The following is a 17207-nucleotide window of genomic DNA, read 5'->3' as shown; positions in this document are numbered from 1 at the left end:
TAGAAGTTTGATTGAAATTGAAATGATGTGATGAAAAAGTTGAAAGTTTGTGTGTGTAGAAAAGTTTTAATGTGATGAAAAAGTTAAAAGTTTGAAGAAAAAGTTTGGAACTAAACTCGGCCCAAGTCTTGGCTTATTCAACGCATTCTCAGTTCTGGACTGGTGCAAATTGCTGTTAGCTTGTCTGCTTGTGGCTCTACTTCTGTTCTGGCTTCCACGTACAAAGGACATGTACACCATTGATAAATTTATTTCCTCCATTTTTAAATATAAGTGTTATAGGATTTCACATTTCTCCATCTACTCGTTTGTCTCATCCAATTATAATTATTTCTTGTTAAATTAATTAATTTACATTCTCATTTCAAGCAATCACAATTATTTCTCACTTTAGTCTTAATTTCTGCTAAAATTTCCATGAATGTTTATAACTTGCAAAATAGAGGGTGTAGGCATTAATGTATCCCCAGCCCACATGCATGCACTTCCATGCAAAGTTAATAGTTCCTCCAATTCTACATGTATGTGGTTTTAGCAAATCTCAACTCTTCTGTAAATTTAAATTGCTTTGAAACTTTTAGGTATTTTTTCAACTTTCTTTAATAGGCAAATAAACCACGTGTATGTAACATTTTATATGTTAAACCAGTGAATTGCACTCACTCCTGTGTTTATTAGCTTCGAGTTACCACCATCTGAATCTATAAGCAAACTTTTCAAGATGTTAAAATATTAATTAAAAATTTCACCATCGGGTTATTGTAGTTTTTTCTCAGCTCTGAATAATCTTCCAATCCTTTTGTTCCATATCTAAATTTTATATTTTCACGTGTCACTTCTTTTAGCTTGACCAAATATACTATTCCTATACAAGTTAGCCTCATTTATCTGCAATTACATGTAGACACATCATCAAGAATACCATAGCCGTTGGATCGTTCTTTATTATATAGGATGATTACCAACCCAAAATAACTATAAAGTTTTATAATTTTCTGTTGTAGAAATTAATTTGAAGGAACAAACAAAAGAAATATATTTTAAATTTTGAAAAGTCGATTTAGAAAATATTTTTTTAAGAAATGCCGATGAACAAATTAAGATGAGAAGCATGATTCCTAATCCGTTTTGAGAAAAAAAAACACGTCTAGCTAACCCCTGGTTCAATGGATCAATTGTCATTACTCATGATGAGCGTGTGCACTAATATGGTGGACGGGCGAGACGACTAGAGGGGACTAGCAACAGAAGTCAATTGCAGTGTGCATTAATATGTTTGGTTAGACGGCTGAGACTCGAGATTTGCAGGAGACTCGTAGAAGGAGTCATAGTCCATGACGAATACCTCCTTCGACTCAGACCGGCTGCAGGTCAATTCATTAATATAGGTTCGAGATGAAATATCCTCCTATGAATACTTCCTCCAACATAAAATAAAATATAGTGATATATACCATATAGTACTATAAAAAAATATAGTACCAAATCTTTTATTAGGTTGTATCTACTCAAGTATACTAGTATATTAAGTTGTGCATCACGTAACTATAAGCTACCTCTCTTTTAAATACTGTCTATATATTGTGGTAGCAATAATAAGCTTAAATTTGTAATGATGATTAATCATAACATTTTTAATAGGTGCATAGCTGATAGTTACATCAGCATATCACACACACACACAACACACACACACACAACACACACACACACACACACACACACACATATATATATGCTCATCACTAATATATATAACTTTGAATGATATAAAGCTTAGTCGGATCATATTAATCTTTATTAAAAGATGAGGTTTATTTGTAAACCGTGTGAGTTGTAAAATTATATACACAGCATTTGTTGGATCTTTCTAAATATAGGTCAATGATCTATTTGTAAATTTTTTTTCCTCAAAGGAAAGTTGCATAGATAGAATAAGAGGGTATATTTGTAAAATAGTTTTTTAATTAAAAGTGTACATTGTAAAATTATATCCATAACCTTACTGTTTTTTCTTAGTAGGTTAAGGAAGTTTCTAGATAAAGTGAATACAATGGCTCGGATTTCTTCTTGCTATTTTGTCTTCATGTGGATCCAGTGGCTATTATTTTGTTGATTATGTGGTTCATCCTATATTAAGTTGTGCATTGTGCAACTATAAACTCCCTCTCTATTAAATATGTCTATAGATTGTGGTAGCAATAATAAGCTTAAATTTGTAATGATGATTAATCATAACATCTTTAATGGGTGCATAACTAATAGTTACATCAGCATATCACACACACATATATATGCTCATCACTAATATATATAACTTTGAATGATATAAAGCTTAGTTGGATCATATTAATCTTTATTAAAAAATGAGGTTTATTTGTAAACCGTGAGAGTTGTAAAATTATATGCACAACATTTGTTGAATATTTCTAAATATAGGTCAATGATCTATTTGTATTTTTTTCCTCAAAGGAAAGTTGCATAGATAGAGTAATAGGGTATATTTGCAAAATAGTTTTTTAAATAAAAGTGTACATTGTAAAATCATATCCATAACCTTACTAGTTTTTTAGTAGGTTAAGGAAGTTTCTAGATAAAGTGAATCCAATGGCTCAGATTTCTTCTTTCTATTTTGTCTTCATGTGGATCCAGTGGCTATTATTTTGTTGATTATGTGGCTCATCCTAGTTAATTCTTGGGATTCACCATTCACTTATAGAGATATATGTGTTATATTTTTTAAGCAAAAAGGTAGAGAGACTCTACCTTATATATGTGTTATATTTTTATGATGGATGGAGTATCAGATTTCATACTACATCGTTCAATCAGAGTTTACCTTATCGCGCAATAATTGCGGTTACCGTCGGGGCACAGTAACGGTTTTCCGCGATATGGTTTGAATGAAATTCGAGCAAATTGAAAATTCCAAAAAAAATCAAAAGAATTCATGGATGTAGTTCTTGATTTTTAGTGGCAGATGGTGAAGAAGTTTTTGGAAATAGAGTAATATAAATTGAAATTTGAGGGCAAAATCAAAAATAGTTTAGAAATTAGAAAAAGAAAAAATGTATTGGGTTTAGGTCAAATACATTGTGAAAGATTGATGTTTGTTGAGATTTGAAATTTTGTGAATAGGTGAAAAATGGTTTGCTAGTGATGCGGAAAATGGTTTTGTAGAGGTGATATGTTATTTGTTGGGTGAGTAGATATGCTCATGTTTAGGGATGGATATTTATTGTAATAATAATGGGTCATTTGTTGCTCGTGTGAAATATGGTAGCAATATGCAAGTAATGCTATTATGCTATAAAATGTTGAATTGCTTTGAAGTCCATAATATAGAAAAATTAATGCCGAATTTTTGTATTTTACACCCCAAAAGTTAGATATATTATTCCAATTATCCCCAATTTATGCACACATTTAAGTGTTTTTTTCGAATTTTTTCTAGTGAAATTTCAATTTCACTAGGCTACGAAGTCACGCATTCGCGTGACTCAAACCCGCCTATTATACATGGTCAAAAATTGTAAAAAAAATCCATAAAAAATTGAGTAAATAACCAATTACAACATTCCACCAGTTTTCCTCATTTCAATCAATCGTAATCTACTATCATTGAATTTTACCTATTTTTTAAATATCCGTATTGAATCCTAAACTTCTTATATGTTGAGAAGGTAGTACAATGCGACCATTTCAAGAAATCAAAGATATATTAAATTAAGAGCTTATATATATAATGAATTTTATGGAAGGATCAAATTACAAAATTGCATTGACATATGTCCTCAGCTTACAGTATTGCACATCTCTCTCCTCACCGATTTATCTCAGTTTGGATTTGGAGACTCTGGAAGCCTCATGAAGATTTACCAGCACCTGTAGTTTTGTAATCTATGTTTATCCAACGACATATGTCGTTTCACTATTAGCATATCTGACAATTAATATTGAGTCTGTTCGGCTGTTATATGCAGCGGCTGCACTGCTGCAGCTGCCAATACAAAACATTGTTCCTATTGACTGCAGTACAAACACTGTTCCTATTGACTGCAGTATAGTAATAAAAATTGCAACCGAACAGAGCCACTATTTTGAAGGCGTGGCACATTCCTTGATGCATCGTGTGATTTAGTTTTCACTAGTTAAGATGTGTTCTGCTATACAACCGGCAATAACCATGTGAATATTGTGGTTATCGCTAGAAACCATGCAGTAACTGTGCCAAAACAACCGATTTTTTAATTCAAATTTTTTGAGGTAAATTTTACACGGTTTTTTGTGGTTACTACGGTAACCGCCAACCACGGGGTAGCGGTAACCCCCAAACAACAGTAGGGTAACCCTGTGTTCAACTTTTTTATTCACGCCCCTAATAATATATTTACTATCTCGTTCTCATTTACTTGTTAGTACCTTCAATGTTATTTTGAATTTGGCCATGAAAAAAAAATTGGAAATACAATATTTTGACAGAATATCATGTTCAAAATTTGCGGCGGTGTTAAATTTTGATTTTGGAAAGAATATGCTAATAAGTACTCTTTCTACTTTCTAGGTTGTAAGATGTTTTAGTCTTTTGTTCTAAGTCAGATTTCTTCAGCAAGCTCATAGAAATACGTAGTAACACACCAAATTCATTAAATCCATTACTGGCTATATTTATAGTACACTTGTTTTTGTGCTAAAAACGCAGTTATGTTTTCTATAAATATGGTCAAACTAAAAAAAGCTTGACTTGGTAAAAAAACAAAAACATCTTAATTTAGAACGGAGGGTTTCAAACTGAGTGTATTTAAAAACGGGTCAAGTATTTGGTAGACTTGGGAGACTAGCGGTAGCAGGAGACTCACGTAACACGTTGCAGTGTGCATTAAGATGTTTGATATATGGCTGAGACTTGAGATTAGCATAAGAATGTCATGACTACCTGGTCAAACCCTCTTGCGAACATAATTCTCCCATTTTTCACGCCCCAATAAAATATTTTTATGTCGTTGCTAGCGTCCTACTTGTGGGTTGTGACAGATGCCAAACAAACGTACCAATGCAAAAACTATTCAAACAAACGTACCAATGCAAAAACTATTCATGGCTACATCAGGTCAACTAATACCCTGCATACATACATGTCCAAAAAAAAAAGGTAAAAATTTCACTCAAAAGGTTAGTGACTAGTTTGGCCAAAGTCCATATGAAAGTAAAACTACTCAGTTCTAATTTGATGTGCAAGGAGTTTTTAAAGAATCTTTACTGGGCTCTAGCAAGGAGTAATTTCTGATGAGGAAAATTCTTACATAGCTTAAATAGAAGGGTTTATTGGTAAATACATAGCCTATCATAGTAAGCGACAAAACAGTTCATGGCCTTATACATCAGGCTAAATAGCATAGAGTTTACAACGCGCTGGAAGTTGCAGCATTATTGTTGTAACATTCTCTGGTTCTGTCGTCTAACACAATGGAGAACAAACGAATAAATTTCAAACCAGAAAACCGCCCTTAAGATGATGTCAACTAAAGCCGTGTTCCGTTTTGGGCAGAACAAACAAACACGAGAGGGGAGCATGATGATTCTCAAGGTACGTTCATGACCTGGATGGACTGCAGCATGTCGGAGAGCGCGATGACAAGGTCGCCGGACTGGATCATGCCCCTGGCCTTGAGCAGCGAGAAGGTACGGTTCAGGTTGCTCTCCATGTCGTCCGAGAAGCTGAGGCGGAAGGGGATGAGGCCCCATTGGAGGTTCAATCGTCTCCTCACAGATGTCGAGGTCGTGAAGGCGAAGATCGGGCAGTCAGGACGGCACCGCGAGAGCAGTGAGGCCATGTGGCCAGTGTTTGTGTAGACGAAAACGGCATCTACCTCCAATTTGTTGGCTGCAACTCAAATTAGCTGTGGTTAGGCCTTGCCCAGATATGCAAATGGCAAAATTCAGTAGTCTGAGTTGATAATAACCATGGCAATGCACAATAACAAAAAGAAGTAACAGCGAAAAAACGATTCATATATACAGCAGCAGTCCAACAATAGAAGTAGAGTTGGCAGTGGTTACCCATTTTAGCGGCCGAAATGCAGATTTCTTCTGATATTTTGTCAGAGAAGGAAGATGAAACATCTTTAAGTTCCAGTTCCTCATGGCGCTTCTCCTCTCTCCACCACTTCTCAATCCTTAGGCTAACACTCCGGAGGACACTAAGAGCTTTCTCTGGATATCTCCCCATTGCTGACTCACCTGAAAGCATAAGCGCATCTGCACGCTGACGAACTGCTTCAGAAACATCAGCAACCTCGGCCCTGGTGGGCGTAGGATACTCAATCATCGATTCAAGAAGCTGCGACGCAACAATGACTGGCTTGTTGAGCTGCCTGCACAGTTTAACTATCTTTTGTTGTACTGAGGGGACTTGCTCCAAGGGAATTTGTGCACCCATATCCCCTCGGGCTACCATGGCACCATCTGAAGCACGGATTATCTCCTCCAAGTTCTTCAAAGAGTCAATGCTCTCGATCTTGGCAATGACTGCTATATCGCTGATGAGTGACAATATACAATAACCATAAAGGTTAGCAAAAAGGAAACTAATATTTCGGGAATGCAATGCCTAGCTTTTTTAATAGAAATATATGTAATATTTCTTGGTTCTTTGGGACATATAAACACTATACACTATACCGATATATTTGTATGGTCCATTTTCTTAAGCCATCTAAATTCATGCATTTTATTAATCATGTTCACTCTTCTAGAAATAAAAGAATACACGTAAAGCAACCTAAAAGTGAATTACTACACTACTGCAAATCTAAACTAGAAACAGTACAAAATAATATATTGATCAGTTTTTTTGTTTGAACAGGTATGGAGCAACCAAGACAATCTTCAACACATCAGAACTTACTGCCATAGTCCACTTGGCTCTACTACAAATCGAAAAAATTGATTGGAGAAACTAACAACAAAGAGACCATGTCCTAATAAAAACCAAGATTGTTGGTGCAAAAGAGTTGACACTATAGCAAGTTATGGCTAACTCAACATTTAAGTAATAACTAGTTAAAAACAGTGCGTTCATACTAAGCTGATCATCTGAGGGGTAGCTGACTGAAAAGCTTACCCAACTGGTACCACAGAATTGGACAAGAACCAAAAGCAGCAAATGCACAAGAGTTGGATAGTTACAGTATTAGTCATACATATGGTGCCATCAGTTCAACCATCAAACCATGTACTTAGCTTCATGGAGGTATGAGCTCAATCAAGAAGAGAGTATTTATACTCATCTTACCTGCCACGGCTCCTTGCAGCTATATAGCTTTTCAGATGGTTAATTACTTCTGCAGATTTGACAAACGAAACTGCAATAAAATCTACGCCTTCAGAAATTCCAAAGTCTATGTCAAGCCAATCCTGCAGAAGTTGCACAGAAATAAGAATCATCATTTCTCAACAACAATAACTCTTGGTAACAGTCCACATAAAGCTTTCTAAGAAATGGATGGTGGACTTTTTCGAATATATGCAGATATTATTCACTATTACAACACAATGGTTTGAGTAAACCAGGTAATTCATTTGGGCTGACCTCAGTAGTAACATGTAAAACATGAACTGTTTGTGCAACAAAATGACATAACCATTCAGCCTACTTTTTGATTACAGGCTTGCAGCAACAAATTTGCCATGCTAGTGAATTTACCTTTGATGAAATGGTAGGTAGCATAGCGTTCCTCTCACGGACAATACTACCATCCCGCCAAAATGTAAGATTGGCACGTGGCAGCAACAAACCAGGATCTGTGCAACGGCACTTGACATCTGGTCCTAATTTCTCAACCACCTCAAACCGAGCCATGCCACCATCAACAAGAAGCTCATCACCAACTCTCACATCTGTGTAGTGTTCAAAAAACACATTACAGAGGGGAATAGAAATATAAATAAGACCAACAGAAGAGATCTGCTTGAAAATAACCTTCAGCGAAGCCTTCGTAGTTCACATGAATAGTTCGTTCTGGGGGAGGTGCCTCAAAGGATCTTACGCTAAATGTCCATATTTCTCCATCCTGTGAAATCCAACAAAAGAAAAAAAAAGGATTAAAATAAATAACTATTAGAGGGGCATATTGCCACTAGGAAAACCCAAAAAGAACCAATAAAAGGCATGGCTAGAAAAAGTAAAGTAGTTATCATTGGATATGACTAGGAGGGAGTGCTAGATAGCGGTCAAGCCACTTGTAATATGTTTCAAATGAAAAAAATTATGCAAGAATCTTATTTTTGAGAGTGGTGAGCCAGTCATATGAGAGAATTCATTAATCTCTAAGATTATGTCATGGTTCATTGACATAGGTGATACAGAAACTTTGGAGCATCAGATATTGTTAACTTCAATTTCTTTACCCTTTTTTTAATGTGAAACTTCAATTCTTTACTAGAGCAAGAACAGAGCTTATGACTGCCAAACCAAGTCAATAAAACTCAAACTACAGATGCCTGCATGCTTCTGCTGAATCTAATAAACAAAATTCAGATGCGGTGTTCCTTTTTCAGCTGGAAAGCAAGATTTACACTATAGGCTGACATTACAGGAACAAGAGCCTGTTGGGCCATGTACAAAACACATACATAGCTGACAATTAGGCCAAACTAACTGTGTTTCTCTACCAGCGTGGACAATAGCATGAAAAGTTGCAGAGTATTCAATAGTTAACAAGGAGGCCAGCACTTGGAATGGTTACACGCTTAAATAGGTGGTTAATTTAGCTTGTTGACAGGTCTATAACATGGTAGTCCCAGAAGGGGCTGGAGCACTTGCTCAAGTGAGATTATGATGTGGCTCTCTCTTTTGCATCTACCTGAGCATCTCTTATATTCTCTGCAGTAGAATCTGGATTCATGTTATCACCCAACTTGCGATAAAGTTGCGCAAAATCCAAACTGGTATCCCCACTCCAGGGAATGTTGGGTGCTAGTAGCATTTCATGGAAGAATATTCCATAACAATACTAGTGTTCCCCTTCACTGTGCAAACATGAACCTGAGCTCAAATCTAGATCTACCGAGTCACGGTGTCAGGACATCTTCTTTATCCGAATTCCAAGTCGAATAAAGCACGCATTCCTACTCACTAGTAGTATGAATTCACGTACTTGCTAGCACCACGCACGCGGTACTCGCCGAATTCCATCGAACGCATGAAAGCAAATTAGCAAGGCGGCAATGCCAAAGGCAGAATCCAGCGGCAGCTAAGCTCACCTCCGCCTTGGCGGCGGCGGCGCCGCCGAGGTCCCCCATGTGGATCTCGCTCCCCTCGGTGTCCATCATGACGGCGACGGCGAACCCCTTCTCCTCGTTGAGCCTCCGCACCGCGCGGATGACGCCCCGGTGCCACTCCCGGTCCCCGTGGCACATGTTGACGCGCGCGACGTTCATCCCGCCGACGGCGAGCGCCTCCAGCTCGTCGGCGCCGCAGGTGGCGGGCCCCACGGTGCAGACGAGCTTGGTGCGCCGCGTGCTCCGGAACCCGTTCTCCCTCAGGTCGGCCTCCGTCGCCACGTCAACATCGATATGCGACGACGCCGCCGCCACCGCCGCGGCGGACGGGGGCGCGACGAGGATCCCGTTGGGGTTGGGGAAGTCGGCGGCGCTGTTGTTCCCGGAGCCGCTGCTGCAGCTGGCCGTGAGACGGGCGAGGCGGCGGCTGGGGAGGCGGAGGGTGGCGGGCGGGAGTGGGGGCCCCGCGGAGGGCTTCCTCGGGGCCGCGAGGTGGAGGAGGGTGTGGGCCGCGGCGGCGGTGGCGGCCATGGCGGCGTCGGCGGCGGTGGCGGTGGCGGAGGCGGAGATTTTTACGGGGTTTTGTGTTCAGACGAGGCGTTGGATTTGGGCGGAGATTGCGAGGTGAAGTAGTAGTAGACGAGGGGAGAGTAGGAGGGAGAGGATGCTTTTGATGACGTGGAGGGTGACGTGGCCGGTGGAGTGGGGCCACGTGCGCGACTGACCGAGTGAGCTGGCTTCGCGGCGCGCTCCGGTCCGTTGCGTGTTTGACGCGGGGTGAAGTGAATGAACCCGACGGTTTACGAATTTGGGCTGTGTTTACTGTTTAGATGCAAGGTTTGGATCCAAACTTCAGTCCTTTTTCATCACATCAACCTGTCATACACACACAACTTTTTAATCACATCATCTCTAATTTCAACCAAAATCTAAACTTTGCGTTGAACTAAACAGTCTTAGTTGTGTTTAGTTCACACTAAAATTAGAAGTTTGGTTAAAATTAGAACGATGTGATGAAAAGTTGGAAGTTTATGTGTGTAGGAAAGTTTTCATGTGATGGAAAAGTTGAAAGTTTGAAGAATTATTTGGAACTAAACACGGCGTTAGTTCGAATTCCGTCCGAAGCTTCCTCAAACCGTTCGTTTTGGATCAAATTTCGGACAAAGTTTCAGTGTTTTGCTAAGGGCATGTTCACTTTGATACTTAAAAAAAATCCTTACTAAATTTTGGTATTGCTGAAATTTTGACAACTATGCCAAAATTTTGGCAAGATTTCATTAGTTACCAAAATTTGGTAGCAAACTAAATGTAGCCACTTTTTTGGCAACTTTACCAAAATTTGGTAAGGTTGAAAATGTCATCAAAGTGAACAGGCCCTAAATTTGTCGTAACGCTAAGCGGTCCCGCAAAACAGAATGCAAACCAAGGAACAGTGGTTGCCAGCACAGTCGAACTGTCGAGGTTTTGTTTGGAAGAAAATTCATCCAGAACTCAAGTTGCCACTGATTCAATCCCGTGCAATTTCTGCAACAGCACGAGCCAAGACTTCTTCCTCAATCATTGACGGTAACAGAGTTTGGTTAACTAGCAAACTCGTTTCAGTCAGTCATCACAGTGATTCCAGGATTAAAGCAATGGCACGACCATATTTTCCTCAACTAACACAACCACAAAACAGACAACATTTTCCTCACCAAAAGCAAGATAAGATTGAGGCTCGCTCAACTTGATTTAGGCTTGCTAGGCATGCCCACTGACCAGATTTCACAACAAACTCATCTAACCAAAATTGCAAATATGTTTAAGTAGGCTGAACACTGTGAATGGAATCAGCGCCATGGTGACCGAGTAAGCCATGAGCCCTAGAACAATATGATACAGCGATACAAGATCACAGCATCAAAATACAGGACATCACAGAGAACATGGAAGTGCATACATAATTTAGATAGCTGGTCCAAACCACATACTCTATGTTCTCACGACAGCACATTAACAAAACAGAGAAACTAGTCTCAAAATCCCACAGATAACTTCTTATGGAGATGTTCAGGTAAAAACAGATTGATAAATCCTTGAGATAAGATCCGGTAACGCTGCTACTCAAAACTTAAAACAAGACAACGCTCACTGCGTCACTCCGAGCCACTTCGAGAAGTTGTCGAACTCAGCATAGTCACTGTCTGAGATCATGGTCTTGTACCATGCCTTTCCTGCAGCCTTAACCTTAGCAGCCTCCTCCTACAATGAATCAACAGGAATTTTCAGTTAGAACAAAAGGCACCAAGAGATTGAAGTCTCCAAATGGTTGAGGACTAAACAAGTATCCCACTAAAAACACTAAGGGCAATACAGCAAATGAAATATCAATGGCAGAATAAACCAGACAAAAAATGATAGTAGAACCTAAGATCAGTGTAAATAAACAGCTACGACAAGTCAACAACAAACCACACATGCTATGATAAATATAAAACACAGCCAAATAAATGACCTTCTAATGCCAAGAACTCAGCCACCATTTCACCAAGGACAAGGAGCCAATCTAGAATATTAACATTACATGAAACCTAAACTTGAATGCATAGAGACATAATTTAAGAAAAATAACTAAATGACCTTGCACAACTGTATGTTATCATGAATCAATTAACACATTCAAAGGCTTCTAGGAACACAATGTAGAAATAAGACAGACACTGAGCTACAACAATGAGGTCAATAACTTATAACAAGTAATACAACCTTGGCTTACCAGAGAGATCATAGAACAAAATACTACTCAACTAAACATGGAGAAAATGGCACATTAGAAGCATGAATATAGAAACGAATGTACCTAATAACAGCAAGAATTAACACCAGGTAGTATCAATTCCGAGCAATACTAACAAATTAACAGCCCATGAAGCAACATAGCAGCACAAACAGCAAGTGCAGGCTAACTAAGTAAACTAGAATGTCATCTAAACAAATAGATCATCCAAAGCAGTACCAGCTAACACATTAGACAAGCATCCAAATGGTTGTTCTTGTTACCATGAGAGTCAACTATAGATCTACATAGCTAATCGGATTATTCTACAACCTAGTCATCATTTTATAATAACTGAATCAACAAAATTGAGAGGAGAGTAAGTTATACCGGGCTAAGCTTGGTCCTCTTGGAGTCAAGCTTCTCCTTCCTGGCCTTGATGCGGGCAGCCTCAGCAAGGGTGGCCATCTTGCGTGCAGTGCCGAAGTAGGGGTTGAGCTTGAGCACAGCGGCGACATTCTTGAGCGGGTTCTTCCTCTTCTCCCTGCGCTTGACCTCCTTGTTGAGCGGCTTCACCACAGACTGCACCTCATCAGAGTTGATGATCCTGCCAAGATCAGCATTGGCCATCTTGGGCCTCGGCAGGATGAACCCCTTCTTCTTCAGCGACGGCGCCTCGAAGGTGCCATACACCTCCTCAAGCTTCTTGAAGGCGCTCTCGGTCCAGATCACGAAGCGCCCGAGGTGACCACCGGGTGCGAGGTCGAGCAGGTTGAGGCGCTCGACGTTGGCGACATCCACGCCGGGGAGGTTGCGGAAGGCCTTGACGATCTTGGATCCCTCGGTGCCGTAGACGATGAGGGGGCCCTTGCGGTTGATGTAGCGGCGGTTGCGCATCTTACCCTTGCCGGGGCGGATGCCGACGGAGTCCTTGGCCTTCTCGGCGTCGGCGTAGGCGCCGACCTGCTTCAGGATCTTGATGGCCTGGGAGGTCTTCTCGATGGACTCGGCGGAGTCGGAAATGACGAGGGGGAGCTCGGGGACGGTCTCGATGCGGTGGCCGCGGGCGAGGACGAGGGACGGGACGGAGGTGGCGGCGAGGGCGGAGGCGACGGCGACGCGGCGGAGGTGGACGTTGACGCGGCGGTGCCACTTGCGCCATGTCTTGGTCGGCGCGAACATGCGCCCGCCGCGGCACATGTTGCCGAAGGCTCCCTGCCCGGCGCGGTGCGTCCCGCCGCCGGGGACGCGGGGGATACGCGACACGGCGCGCCCCGTGCCCCACGACTCCGCCGAGGTCTGGTGGCCGGCGCGGCGGGACACGGCGTAGGGCTGGCGCTTGTTGCAGGAGAGCAGCCTGTGGACGAAGCGGACCACGTCGGGGCGGAGCGGCGCGCGGAACACCTCGGCGAGGGCGAGGCTGCTGCTGTTGTCGGTGGCCATGTCGCCCTCCAGGGCCTTGACGGAGACGAGGGGGCGGGTTTGGGTGGCCATGGCGGCGGCGGCGGCGGCGGCGGCGGCGGCTAGGGTTTTGTGGTGGCGCGGGCGTGCGAATGGAGGCGGGGCGTGAGGGAGAGAGGTTATATAGGTGGGGGGTTGCTAGGGTTTGTGTGATGGGGTTGGCGCGGCGAGATCTGGACCGTCGGTTTCGATTGAGCGGCGTGGATTCGGTGGGTGTCGAGTGGGCTGGGCCTTGTTGCTTGATGAGATGGGCCGTCGCATGTTGTGTGTAGCCCAGTTGTTTATTGCTTTGGATTTTGAATTTGGCCCATATTTTTAAATACAGGTCTCGCTGAAATTTCACGGTTTAATTATTGGGAAGTTTTGCGGACTTTTTAGTTGAAAAAAAGGAGGGGTTTCGAGTTGAATATTGAATCCACTGCTGTTTGAATTTTCATTTGCTCGGAGTTAAGAGTTTCAAGCCCTGTTCAAAAACAAATTCATTGTCCATGTTTTAAAGTAAAAGTAAATGAAAAACAAATGGTTCTTCAGTTCAAAAAAAAAACAAATGGTTCTATGTATTATTACAATTAAATCGTACGGTGTATCTCCGGGTGAAATCCATCAAACTGAACTATATGGACAGTCTACTACTTTGGACTCTCCGTTTCGTACAACAGTACACAGCCAAGAGTGTATGTACTGCTAGAGTAGTATAATTGTACAATAATCTGACGTGGCAATGCTCAGTTATGGCCCTAGCCCGTCAAGCTTTAATAGTTTGATTTTTCACTATTCATGTGTTCAAATGGTAGAGTTCTCATCTTCCAAAGGTTGACCCCTTATTAGAAATATTGGTGAAAAACCACTAAGGTTAGAATTCATGGGTTTTTCTAGTATAAGTTTGCATTCATATGTTATGTTTTCAATAATGCATAACTCCGTCTAGGTATTTTTAGAGTTCAAAACAACACACACATGCTGTATATTTTTCAAGTTAGTAACTTGAGCTTAATGAATATTGATCCCACATTTAAGCTGCTCATGCAGCTAAAATTCAGGGATTTTTTGAGAGGTTATTCAACGGTTATAGCTCTCATTTCCCTGCTTCAATTCCTGATGGTGGTGACAGAGCCAAATTAAAATTCTCCACGCCTAAGGCTCAACTGACATATTCGGCCTAATCATCCTACTATTTTTTTTAAAAAAAAGAAATATGTGATTTTTTTAAGAATATTTGAATGGGATTTAGGAGCCAAGCCTAGAGCTCAGGCTTGGTTCCCTCCTGTTTAGGGTTTGTGAGGCCGTCAACTGGGTCATACAAAACATATCTCATTTAAATGTATTTCTGATAATACAGCTGCAGATACTAGCTCCATTAGAAAGCATACGAGAAAGGATCAGCAATATGAGGTATTCTTTGGCATAACTACAGATCTCAGATCCACCATAGATTTGTAGTTTATATGTAAAATTGTGATCTAAAATTTTAAAATTCATATAAACTGGGAACAAAATAATTTATCAAAATAGTACCACTGTAATCATTAATCTAGATCTATGGATTTGTAGAGCTAAAAATACCTAGCTCCAAAGAATATTGGATCCAGAGTTATACCAAAGAGGACAAAAATATTAACGTATATACATGAGGACTTGGCTAACTCATCCATCCATCACCAAATAGGACACCATATCATTTTCACCACCTGAAGTTTCTACATAATTGCAGTTTTGAAACTAACCTTCCCTAATAAAAAGATAATTCTACAATTAAGAATCCTTCAACCACTAATTTATGTATATTATTGACATATTAGTGTTATAGTAAAAAGAAAGAGTATAAAGCAAAACGAAACTCGATGTCATTTGATTTGTGATTAAGTGAGAAACCGGGAGGGAGAGCAAATACTAAGCACTTAAGCAGAGTTTGTGATAGCAAACCAATAAGCAACTATGGGAAAAATAAATAGAATAATAATATACAAGCTTCCTAGACTTCTAAATGGTTCACTTTAAAAGAAACCTTATATATATAAATTTCTTAAAACATTGTTTTAAATTTATTTTCAATTCTATAATAGTTAATTAATTTGTTTGTACCTTAAATTATTCAGTTATTCAGTCAGACGAATTTATTAAGCCTAATTAATCCGTTATTAGCAAATGTTTACTGTAGCACCGCATTATCAAATCATGGAGCAATTAGGCTTAAAAGATTCGTCTCGCAAATTAGTCGCAATTTGTGCAATTAGTTATTTTTAGCATATATTTAGTACTTCTTGCATGTGTTCAAACGTTCGATGTGATAGGGTGTAAATTTTTTATGTGGAAACTAAACAAAGCGTACATCAACTTATGTGCTATAAATTGTTATCTCTAGACAGTTGACACGTCATGCATGATATGATATGATAGGTGTAATTCATTACTCACTCTACTTATGATACTACGATGTCACTAGCATTAACACCTCAACAAACTTGTTATCAAGCATGGCTATCTCTGCCAAATGTGTCATTTCCAAAAAAAAAAAGAAAAATCATACAAGTGGTTTATATTCGCAACAAAGATGAATACATACATAACTACATCCATTCCAATATACTCCTTTCGTCTCAATAATTCAATATAGATGTATCTATGTACATCATCTATAAATCTCCTTTAGAAATTTTAGCAAAAGAATGAGGTTAAATGAGGTATGGTGGGTGAGAAGGTAGTTGGAGCTAATATGAAAAGAAAATTAAATGATCTGCTACTAATACGAAGTACTTCGAATTATTTGAGTAGTACTCTACGAGTGTTTATATTTTGATCTAATTTTTAATAAATACTACAGTAAAATTTACTTTTATTACTGTTGTTTCGTTTTGTACCACCTTTTCACAATTTTTTTTTCACTTTAAACATTGTAAATCTACCTTTTGTGGCACTTTAACTACCTTTAACTATCTACATCAACCTATCGTATATCAAACAATAGTGTAAATATAGCTACGTAAGTTCATTGACGAATAAAAGCTGGCATACTCGAAATCGTTTATATGCATTAGAAGAGTATCGAGGTGATCCAAAATGAAACAAAGGTAAGATTACCTGAAGTGAAAACAATGGTTAAAGTGTGATCCAAAGCGAAACATTGATAATAAAAAGGTGACACAGTAAAATATACTCTAAATACTAAATGTGTTCATAGTTTTGAATTTTGGGAAGAAAACTCATGGGAGTAGCTATATTTATGGTGCCATATTTTTTAAAAAAAAATCAATATGTATTTACATTGTAAGTATCTAAATTACATATGTAATTTTAGTGTATTCATAATGTAAGTTCTAAAATTATATATGTAAGTCCAATGTAATTATAATGTAAGTGCAATGCAACTTCTATATTTTGCATTGTAAATTACACATATTGATATAATATCTACTATATTAGATACTTGTGGGTTAAAACATCAAAAGCTTGAACTAATGAATCATATTAAGTTTTAATTAGTCATGTTATGATAGCCGAGAGATGCCGAGGTGGACCGAACAACATCAGATAGTCAGAAATTCAACTATAATTAGCCATAAAATATGGCGACATCATTTTAGCAAATCCGAAACTCATTTGGTTCATAATCTCTTCGTCCCTTAATATAAAAGATTTTGGAGGGATGTAACATATCATGATGAGTATCAGTACGGTTCAGATTCATGGTATTGGGATATGCACCCCTCTC

The 17207-nt window shown here is 39.4% G+C and overlaps 2 protein-coding genes across 2 annotated transcripts; both read right to left on the bottom strand.

Moving 5' to 3' along the window:
* Positions 1-5280: 5280 nt before the first annotated feature.
* Positions 5281-9923, bottom strand: LOC4342564 (pyruvate kinase isozyme A, chloroplastic). Its single transcript, XM_015792258.3, has 6 exons — positions 9265-9923; positions 7982-8072; positions 7706-7899; positions 7295-7416; positions 6061-6539; positions 5281-5884 (listed from the first exon to the last, which is right to left on the bottom strand). The coding sequence occupies exons 1-6, from the start codon at positions 9811-9813 to the stop codon at positions 5583-5585; spliced, it is 1737 nt and encodes a 578-aa protein (XP_015647744.1). The 5' UTR covers positions 9814-9923; the 3' UTR covers positions 5281-5582.
* A 1273-nt stretch (positions 9924-11196) lies between these two features.
* LOC4342563 (large ribosomal subunit protein uL4z) lies at positions 11197-13592 on the bottom strand. Its single transcript, XM_015791525.3, has 2 exons — positions 12428-13592; positions 11197-11523 (listed from the first exon to the last, which is right to left on the bottom strand). The coding sequence occupies exons 1-2, from the start codon at positions 13529-13531 to the stop codon at positions 11410-11412; spliced, it is 1218 nt and encodes a 405-aa protein (XP_015647011.1). The 5' UTR covers positions 13532-13592; the 3' UTR covers positions 11197-11409.
* Between the last annotated feature and the right edge of the window lie 3615 nt (positions 13593-17207).

Source organism: Oryza sativa, chromosome 7 (assembly GCF_034140825.1).
Source record: "Oryza sativa Japonica Group chromosome 7, ASM3414082v1".
NCBI classification, from domain to species: Eukaryota; Viridiplantae; Streptophyta; class Magnoliopsida; order Poales; family Poaceae; genus Oryza; species Oryza sativa.
The sequence above is the reverse complement of the archived record's forward strand: the minus strand, read 5'-3'. Positions and strand labels throughout refer to the sequence as shown.

Excerpts from the sequence above, each read along its gene's own strand:
- LOC4342564 (XM_015792258.3), bottom strand. The coding sequence starts at position 9,813 with ATGGCCGCCACCGCCGCCGCGGCCCACACCCTCCTCCACCTCGCGGCC. Across the intron at positions 7,417-7,705 it reads TACCTACCATTTCATCAAAG|GATTGGCTTGACATAGACTT; the intron begins GTAAATTCACTA and ends CAACTTCTGCAG. Across the intron at positions 5,885-6,060 it reads CATTTCGGCCGCTAAAATGG|CCAACAAATTGGAGGTAGAT; the intron begins GTAACCACTGCC and ends TTTGAGTTGCAG.
- LOC4342563 (XM_015791525.3), bottom strand. The coding sequence starts at position 13,531 with ATGGCCACCCAAACCCGCCCCCTCGTCTCCGTCAAGGCCCTGGAGGGC. Across the intron at positions 11,524-12,427 it reads AGAGGACCAAGCTTAGCCCG|GAGGAGGCTGCTAAGGTTAA; the intron begins GTATAACTTACT and ends GATTCATTGTAG.